Source organism: Alexandromys fortis, unplaced genomic scaffold, assembly GCF_014885135.2.
Source record: "Alexandromys fortis isolate MF-2015 unplaced genomic scaffold, M_Fortis_MF-2015_v1.1 scaffold_45, whole genome shotgun sequence".
In the NCBI taxonomy this organism is placed as follows: Eukaryota; Metazoa; Chordata; class Mammalia; order Rodentia; family Cricetidae; genus Alexandromys; species Alexandromys fortis.
This window is the reverse complement of record NW_026067926.1, coordinates 4,743,160-4,753,128: the sequence shown is the minus strand read 5'-3', so window position 1 is coordinate 4,753,128 and position 9,969 is coordinate 4,743,160. Positions and strand designations below refer to the sequence as shown.

The following is a 9,969-nucleotide window of genomic DNA, read 5'->3' as shown; positions in this document are numbered from 1 at the left end:
GTGGGTGGATGGATGGGTGGATGAGTGGGTGGGTGAGTGGGTGGATGGATGGATGAGTGGATGGATGGATGGGTGGGTGGGTGAGTGGGTGGGTGGAAGGATGGATGGATGGATGGAAGGATGGATGGATGGATGGATGGATGGGTGAGTGAGTGAGTGGATAGATGGGTGGGTGGGTGGATGGATGGGTGGATGAGTGGGTGGGTGAGTGGGTGGATGGATGGGTGGATGAGTGGGTGGGTGAGTGGGTGGATGGATGATGGATGGATGGAAATGCTGATGAATGAGTAGGAATGTAAGTGGCTGGATGGAAATTGGAACAGATGGAAGGATGGAAGGGAAATGGGTAGATTAACAGGAAGGAATAAAGAAATTATAAAAGGTTGAAAGAAAAATTCAAGAAAGGATGGAGTGATGGCCAAGTAGAAGAATGAGACGAGATGAGACTAGAAAGATGAGAATGAGACTAGAAGAGTGATTGGAAAGATGGAAGGTGAAAGGAAAAGGGGAGATGTGGAAAGTGGGCAATACTAGCAGTGCAAAAATGACTACCTCAATGACTGAAGCCACAGATACAGTGACGCCTCGATGACACATGAGCAAACAGGATAACAAATAGGCATTGAGTGTCTGCAAGGCCTGTCTGGATTCCCAAATGTAAGAAACCATAGCGGTATGGGTTTTTGTTTCTTTGTTTTTGTTTTTTGAGACAGGATCTTACTGTATAGCCTGGCTAGCCCAGAACTTGCTTTGTCTGCCTGTCTCTGCCTCCTGAATGCTGGGATTAGAGGCATGTGTCACCACTCCTAGGTGTCAGTAGGTTTTAATATCTCGGATTCTCACCTGTATTGCCACAACTCTTGAACCATGCCTTGGTGGCTTTGGTGTACAGAGGATCACCCAAGAAGGCACCTGGCTTGCACGGCTCATAGGGGACCCTTCTCCTGAATAAGGCCAAGGGGTAGTATTGTGTGAGTAGGTAGGGAATCTGACTTTGGATATGCTCAGAACCTGTTTCTCTCATGCATACGAGCCGGAGAGCCCAATGCTTAATTTAAATGTAATATTTCCCATTGATGCCTCTGCTTACCTCTTCTCCATTTTCTCTCCATGTCTGAGTGCAGAAAGCAATGGTACAATTTGAATGGCATGATGGGACAGTGAAGAATATCCATGTGGAACCCCCCTTCCTCTACGAGTACCAGGTCAGGAATGGGTCCAGTCCATTAAAATACAGGTTGAAGGAAGGTGTTATGGGCTATATAGACAATGAGCCATTAAACAGTTTCCCTGTGTGTCCTATGGCCACCTCCCTCTACAGGACATAGATGCCACAAACAAGAGTCTCTGCCTTTGGGGCGATATCTGCCTGTACCACATTTGAAGGAACGACTTAGTCTTTTCCTTCCCTAGTTTTGTGATAGACTGTCACGATGCACTTGCCCCTGACCTAACAAAATATTTATACTGCCTGTGGGTACCATTTCCAGAAGTCATCTGGAGTGTGTCCCCTCCTCACAACCCTGGGCTTTAATGGCCACTCTTGGCACACTCACTCACGGTAGCCCGTGTGTTTCCAGAAGCAACTCGGGAAAGCGGTGCAGATGTATGAACAGCGGCTGCAGTGGCTCTCCCTGGGCAGCAGAAGAATCTGGGGAACGGTCTGTGAAAGGAGGTATTTATCCTGCAAAGTGTGCTCTTGTTCTCCTGGGGTCTGCTGTGTGACCCAGCGTTTCTCCAGCTCCTGGTTCCCTATGGGCAGCCTCAGAGCCATCGTCATCCACACCAATATCATCATTTTATCTCAGGATTCGTACAGTTAGAAGCAACAGAGAGATGGGCGTGGTTGTACACACCTGTGTTCCCAGCTCCTGGGGGGTTGAGGCAAGGGGGTTAAGGATGTGAGGCTAGCCTGGGTTACATGGTTAAGGCCTGGCACTCACACCACACACACATACACACACACACACACACATGCACACACACACACACAACTGAAGCTCAAAGTGAGTTTGGAAGGTAGCAGGCTGATGAAGGTAACTGAGAATTCTAGCCCAGGTTTGTTAACTGTGTGACTGCATCCAGAGGGGTCAGTCTTGTCAAGCATCCCCCAGCTCTGCTTTCCTCTCTGTGGCTTGGTTTTCAGATAGGGTTTTCCCTGCAGGTCATAATTATAGCCATGGGACCACTTTCTACTATTGCATTTCCAGGGCTGGAGCATCCATGGGCCATCAGACTGACCAGGGAGACATGACATTCTGAATTCCCAGGGTCAAATGCCCACTCCTTAAGCATGGTGTGTGCCAGCTCCACCCAGCTCATACGAACTGATAAAGACAGTGTTCCCAAGAAGAGATGAGGATGCCATTGGCAGAAAAGATGGCAGATGCTGAATTGGGCATCACGTGGGGGAGGAGGGACATCCCAATATGCCTTATTTGATTCATTATAATTGACTATAAGGAATCGTTTGGCAAAGACTTTGTCATGGCACACCAAAGGAAAGAGAGACCTTGTGACTTGAATGTCACCACAAGCAATCCACCGCCTTCATACATTTCACCACAGAAGAAAGACACAAGGTCCCATAGTGCACCTCGATTACTATTCTACGCCTACTTCTGTTGGGCTCGGCCCACAGAGACGCTTGGCTGTCTATGAGTCTGGCGTGCAAAATCTCCCTGGAAAAATCTTTAAATAGTAAAATGGAATGGAACAGACATTATCTGAGCGATTCAGGTTGCCTCTTGAAGCTTGTGTTTCCCTTTAGGGTTGTTATACTGCTGGATGTCTCGGTGACGAATTCCATGTACATTATTCATATCCAGCACTCCCTGCGACTGTTGCTGGAGGAGCAGATGTCCAACAAAGACCACTTCAACATCATCGCGTAAGTCCCCGGAGTCCCCACGAGCGAGGGGGGAGAGGCTGTGTGTGGATGCCGCCACCAGGCTGAGGCTTCGGGCAGACAGCGGTGTTATGAGGGCCCAGCACCCTAGGGTGCCCGTCGGTTTATCTGATTCGGGTGATCTTGTTTGGGGTCTTAAATAATTGAATGGCTGCAGGGCTATCCCACTGGGGCAAAGAGGGTAAGTGGCCCCAAAACACATGATTTAATCAGCCAGGGTGATGTAATTCAGCCCATTGCCCCATTTGGCTTTTAAGCAAGTAAACACAGCAGAGAGGAACCCAGCCATGCCCTGGCCTTAATCTTAGCCTGGTTCTAGCAAACACTGCAAATACTTGTTACTCCAATTCTAAATTAAATTTTAATTTTAATCTATAAATAAATAGTATGCAAAATTTGAAGCTATATATAGCTTAGCTATAGTTTTAAAAAGTTATGTGCCATTTCAAAATTATATATGTAGTTTCTAAAACATACCTTCATTTTTTAAAAATTATATATATGTTATATTTTACATGTTATAGGTAACTTTAAAAATTGCAAATTATACACACACACACACATATATATATATTGCATGTACAATCATGGTGGCCTTTAATTCCACCACTTGAGAGGCAGAGGCAAGAGAATCTCTGTGAGTTGGAGGCTTGCCTGGTCTACATAGTGAATTCCAGAACAGCCAAAACTACATAGACAGACCATGTCTCAGGTGGTGGTGGCACACGCCTTTAATCCCAGCACTCGGGAGGCAGAGGCAGGTGAATCTCTGTGAGTTCAAGACCAGTCTGGTCTACAAGAGCTAGTTCCAGGACAGGCTCCATAGCTATAGAGAAACCTTGTCTCAAAAAACCAAAAACCAAACAAACAAAAAAACAAATAAATGCTATATGTTATATCTAATTATATATCATATATAGAAGTTATTAAATTTAAATAGGATACTATGTGTCAGGTGTGGTAGCATAAACCTGTAACCCCAGCATTTGAGAGGTGAGGTACGGTAGTTCATGCCCATAATCACGGCATTTGGGAGCTACAATTTTGAGGCCAGCCTGGGCTGCCTAGTAAATACCAGGTCAGCCATGGCTGCATAGCAAGACCCTGTTTTGAAAACAGGAAATACACTTTTTTTTAAAAAAAATTGCATACAATTTTAACTAGAGAAGGCCTAACATAAGCTCACAGGGTATGTCCTCAGTCTATTAAGTCAGCAGATAGTATTAAATAATAGGCCAGGGTCTAATCATTCCTTAATAAAATCTAATAAGAAAATCAAAAGAAATGCTTAGGGCAACATTTTCCCTTTTTATTAGCACATACCAATTACACAAAAATAATGGGCTGTATTATGACATTGTTTTTTATATATATATATATATACACATACACACACACATTTCTATATACCCAGCCCTATTGTCCTCTCTTATCCCTCCTTCCCCTCTCCCTTGTTCCCTTCCTTGGAGAAACATTTTATACAGTATTTTCATCTGTTTAGTCTACCTATCAAGTCTACAAGGTTTCATTGAGAGCCTGCTGTGTGCAAGGCAGTATATTGGCACTGGGATCCAGAAATGAGTATAAGCAGTGCCTGTCAAGGAACTTAAGGCCTAGTAGGGAAGACCCATGAAGAGAGGAGTGCTGTGAGCCTTTGCTATGAATAGGTAGAAGGTTCCATGGACTGTGAAGGGTGGAAGGCAGGCTCAGCCCATTCTGGCTGGGCCCAGGACCAAGAAGCATGTCACCAACTGCTCATAAACACCATTTAAGTGTTTAGTGTCAGGGCCTCTTAAAGAGTTGCACAGTTTTGGCTGCTAACACTTAAGAAAGGCTTTCTTAAAGGAGCCATGCCTCTGCTAGCCGTGGGCAAACAGAGCCTATCTGAAAAAAAAAAAAAGTGCAGCTTCCAAGAAATTCCAGTTGACTCCCATTTTTGTAGGTCTAAAAACCTTTTTTTAAAAGTTTTTTGAGGCTTTATGTGGATGTACGTTGCCAAACATTTGGGCGCCATTTGTAGACATAAGTTTCTGTTCCACCTGGTCCCGCAGCCATTCGGTCCCCAAGAAACACTGAGAGGCTTATATTAATTATAAACTGTTTGCCCATTAGCTCAGGCTTATTATAAATTAACTCTTATAACTTAAATTAACCCGTAATTCTTATCTATGTCTGGCCACATGGCTTGGTGCCTTTTCTCAGTGCACCATTCTCATCTTGCTTCCTCTGTATCTGAGTGGCGACTGCAGACTGAGCCTTTCCTCTTCCCAGAATCCTCCTAGTCTGGTTGCCCCACCTTTACTTCCTGCCTGGCTACTGGTCAGTCAGCATTTTATTAAACCAATACAAGTGACAAATCTTTACAGGGTGCAAGAGCATTCTCCCACAGCACCCAAGGGCCGTAGAAGTTTTGTGAACTGACTCGTAGAGACGCACGGCTGCGGTTGGCAGGAAGAAGGCAAGAGGGCCTTCCCAGGCAGAAGCGTGAGGGCGATGGACTGAGGCAGGAGCAGTGGAGGTGCATTTTCCAGGGAGCCTGTTCATCATGTCAAAGGGAAGAGAGAGGAGTTGCTGGGGGACAGAGTAGCTTCCCAAGGTTCTAAAGAGTGGAGGGCTCACAGCTGTCTGGGGTGATGGGAAAGGACATGGCCGTGTGTCTACTAAGGAGGAGTTTTATGTGATTCCCAGAAGAGACTGGCACAGAGGAGGCCTGGGTTCCGCATGAGAGATCCATCTCGACCCAGAGAAAGGTGCATTGTTATCCATAAAGGGATAAATTCTCCTCTTGGGAATCCTAAGTTCTGTCTTATAAAGAAAATGAGATCGTGCATATTTATAGAAAAAGTCCAAAGTTCAACCTGAGCAGGAAAGTGCTGTGAGGTGGGCCAGGCTCCAAGAGTCTTAAACAAACAATGAATTGTTCCCTTGGGGAAAAGGAAGTTCCTGCACAAAAGGGAGACCTCCTAGAATCAGAGGGCAGCAGCCAAAGCTGGCCTGCACTGTCCCTGCTTGAGAACTCTGGCGCTGTCCCACAGGGAGTTGGCTTTGATGTGTTATGAGGAACAAGAAAATTTAGTGACTACCCTGGGCCAGCAACATTCCAACATTTGAGGGGTTGTTGCCAGAATTTTGTCTCCCTAAAGGCCCGTAAAGCCCAAAGAACAGGCACACAGAATGGACGCATGTCCTAGAAACAAGCCCCCTTTGCTTCCTCAAAGGTTTGGAAGCACAGTTGAGAGCTGGAGGCCAGAGCTGGTTCCCATGAGCCATGACAACTTACAGAGCGCCTGGCGGTAGGTGTTGGAGGCAGAGCCTTCCTGTTGCTGTACCTTAGCTGCCCTGTGGCATTGTCTTCCCTGTCCCCCTCTCTACCTGGATGTAGCCCTCGGCAGCCCTACCCTCCCGCAGCCGAGAGCAGATGTCAGAAAACAACTTTCTTCTTTCTGTCCTTGGGACCTAAAGGCCTATGTCCCTGACTCCCCAGGTGGGTCCTGGGCCTACAGTGTCAAGGAAGCAGAAATGTCCTCGGTGCCCTGCGGAAGGCTGTAGAAGTGGACTTCAAGGATAAAGGCAAACATGCATCTCAGGGCATCTACCTCTTCACAGGGGGTGTCCCTGACCAAGATGTGGTGAGTAGCCTCCCTCCTAGACGTCTGTTGTCTTTTTCGTTGTAGAGACAGGGTCTCCCTGTGTGCCCTGGCTGGCTTGGAACTTGCTTATGTAAACCAGGCTGGCTTCAAATTTACAGAGATCCACCTGCCTCTGCCTTCTGTTGCTTTGCTTTCTTTCTTTCTTTCTTCCTTTCTTTCTTCCTTTCTTCCTTTCTTCCTTTCTTCCTTTCTTTCTAACTTTATGCAGTGTTAAGTATAGACTCCAGGCCCTCCTTTTGCTAGGCAATCATTCTGCCACTGAGCCACACCTCTCAACCCAGCACAAGTATCTAAACTACCTCTTCTCACGCTTTAGCACAGACAAGAACCTAGGGATACGGTCACAGCGCAGCTCCTGCCCAGTTCAGCCGAGGTTTCAGTTGGGGAGTGAGAATCTCACCACTAACAGGCTCCCAGCTTGTCCGTGCTGCTGCTTACAGACCCCACCTGGCATCATCAGGTGTTCAGGACCCAATCTCTGCCATACCCTGTTAAAACATGAGAAGAAATTGTATCTCGGGCCCATGTCTTTCTGTCTGTACATAGCACTGGACCAAGCACACAGTAGGCCTCAGAAAAAGATGACAGAGAGCTAGAAAGATAGCTCAGTAGTTAAGAGCATCTACTACTTTCATAGAAGGCCAAATTCAATTCCCGGCACCTATGCCGGGTGGCACACAACTGTCTACAATTCCAACTCCAGAGAGTCTAATACCCTCTTCCGGCCTCCATGGAAACCTGTGCTCACGTGTGTATATATATATATATACCCACACACACACACACACACACACACACACAGCCCTACACACACAATCAGAAACTGCTATTTTAGAGGAAGATGACCAGCCGAACTATTGGAAGAGCAGCAGCTCCCGGGCCCTTGGGTGTGGACTTCCTGTCTCTCTTCCCCGCAGTCCTTGCTCAGCACCTATGTGGCAGAGGCCTGTGGCGGTTGTGACCTCCAGCTGAATGTCTGTCTCTTCTATGTGGGAGAACCACTATTGGACACCACGCCCCCTGCCTGCTACGCCAGCCGGACTGACACAGCTGCTGCCTACAAAGAGATCACCCGGGCTGCCAGAGGTCGCCTGCACTGGTTTGGGGAAACAGGTGTGTGGGTGTTCCCTGGTCCCTTGCTGCTTTCTTTCCAGATGGTGTCTCAGCACTGGTTCCCTTTGACACTGAAAAAGTCCCAAGAAACAACATATGAAAGTCACATTTATTAAATCGGGAGGGCCGGCCGGAGATATGGTTCAGCTGTTAAGAGCACTGATTGATCTTCCAGAGGACCCAAGTTAGAGTCCCAGCACCCACAGGGTAATTCATATCATATGTAACTCCAGTTCCAGGGAATTCAATCCCTTTGTCTGGTCTTCCAAGGTATCTATCACTAATATGGTACACAGTCACACATACAGGCAAAACATTCATACATGTAAAATAGTAGAACATTCCTAAAAATTAAGACTAGGAGGCCAGGGACATGGTTCAGTGGGTAAAGGGGCTTGCCATCAAGCCTGAGTTCAATCCCTGGAAGAAGAGAATCAAATCCCACAAGTGGGTCTCTGACCTTAGCACACACCTCATGACCTTAACATGGCATGCACGTGTGTGTATACACACACATAAAAATGTATATTGAAATGAGAGACTAGGCACATAGCTTCGTGATCAAAGGCACACTTAGCATTTGTAGGCCGTGGGTTCCATCCTCAACCCTCAAGTGTTAAGTTAATGTTCTGGAAATGACCAGTGATGTTGGGTGTGCAATTGCATGGTTGCGCTTAGTGCCACTGAACTACAGAGCTGATGTGGCTCTGAGCAGATGGCGCAGCTCAATGGCAGGGTTAGTCCTTTGTATGCCCAGGTTCAATATCCAAATCCCCCAAAAGTAAATGGTGAAGTTTATGTTGGATATATTTCACTGAGGGTGACCTCAATGGTAGAGTGTTTACCTAGCAAGCATAAAGCCCCATGAAAGATGCCTCACATTGATATATGTGTGTTATGTGTGTATATGTGTATAGTACATGTTGGTAATTATAGTACACACACACACACACACATCAGATCTAGAATACACTGTAAATATCCTTTAGAATTATAATTCCCAAAGTGTGGTATATTCATCAGGAACCCATAATATATCTGTACATGGTGCATGGAGCAAGGCCATGTTCTCTCTCTATGTATCTCTATCTCTGTGTGTTTGTGTAATAGTTATGAAAATTAAGATGCACATTTTAACATTTTAAAAAAATGCTGACTTTGTTGGCTGTAATGAATTTTCATTTTTAAAGTACTCTTAAAGCACAAGAAGTAAATGAAATTAAAATGCATGAAATCAGTGTATTAGATGGTATACATATGGAAAAATTCTTACAATGTGGGAGGGATTGAGCCTAGGACACACTAATTCCTTCCAAACTCTGTGGCTCTCAGATGAAGTGACTTCGAGGCAGGACATGCCTGGGGTCGGAGCTCTGGAGCAGTTTGCAGATCTTTTCTGCTATGAACTTGTTGGCTGGGCTCATTGACATTCCCAGCAATGATCACTAATAATACAAACAGGGAACAGCTATGAGATGCCAGGCACAGCTTAAGCGTCTTATGGACACTATATAGCTTGATCTTCAGCACAGCCCCGTGAAGCAGGTGACTATCTGCCCTGCTCAGCAGATGAGTACCTTAGGCAGAGCCCAAAGGACAGAAGCTGAACCCAGACAGGTCAGCATTAATGCCCAGTGTACTTGCCCGATACTAGAGTCCCGCTCAAGAGCGACATTGATATTCACTGCAGATGTTAGTCACCGTAAATAGTTACCATGTTGGTATTGATATATTCACTGCAGATGTTAGTCACCATAAATAGTTACCGTGTCGGTCATTATTTCTCATTCCATAGAGTAGCAAAAACCTTTGAGCCTAGCTTGCCCGTCCTGCGAGGGCCAGGACACTGAGTTCCGGGGTCAGCTGCACCCTTGGTGATAACATACCACTGGATGATACGAGGTTGGGGCTGGTCGGGTCAGTCCACTACGGTTCCTTCTCGTCCTGTGGGCATGTCCCTTCCGCATGGCCTTCCTGTGTGCAGGTGTTGACACGTGCCCAGTGCCACACCTTCACCTATAGCTCACGATGTGCTCTGTTTCCAGGTATTTATGAGAGTGATGACATCAATGCCATCATGTCCGAGATAGAAAAAGCCCTCAACTTCTCCCAAAAGGTACGCCTCGGGCTCAGGTTTAATACACGTATGGTCCTTGTGTCTAACTGCCATGGCTCTTGCAACAAAATACTACAAGCAGAGTAGTTTGGACCAAAAATAAAATTAACCATTTATGCTTATGTGTTTCCAGGGGCTAGAAGTCTGAAATCAAGGTAGCAGCAGGGCCATGTTCCTTCTGT

At 46.2% G+C, this 9,969-nt stretch overlaps 1 protein-coding gene across 5 annotated transcripts in view; it reads left to right on the top strand.

The window, feature by feature from the left end:
• Vwa3a (von Willebrand factor A domain containing 3A) overlaps positions 1-9,969 on the top strand; it is a 61,717-nt gene that overhangs the window by 34,127 nt on the left and 17,621 nt on the right. For 4 of the 5 annotated variants that reach the window (XR_007591904.1, XM_050143236.1, XM_050143235.1 and 1 more), the window contains 7 exons: positions 1,125-1,205; positions 1,581-1,675; positions 2,771-2,890; positions 6,127-6,201; positions 6,393-6,537; positions 7,476-7,671; positions 9,717-9,787. Coding sequence is in view for 4 of the 5 variants with exons in the window: in XM_050143236.1 (XP_049999193.1) it covers positions 1,125-1,205; positions 1,581-1,675; positions 2,771-2,890; positions 6,127-6,201; positions 6,393-6,537; positions 7,476-7,671; positions 9,717-9,787 (783 nt within the window). In the remaining variant the exon portion in view is untranslated. The remainder of the gene's footprint in view (positions 1-1,124; positions 1,206-1,580; positions 1,676-2,770; positions 2,891-6,126; positions 6,202-6,392; positions 6,538-7,475; positions 7,672-9,716; positions 9,788-9,969) is intronic. The other variant, XM_050143237.1, reaches the window with a different exon arrangement.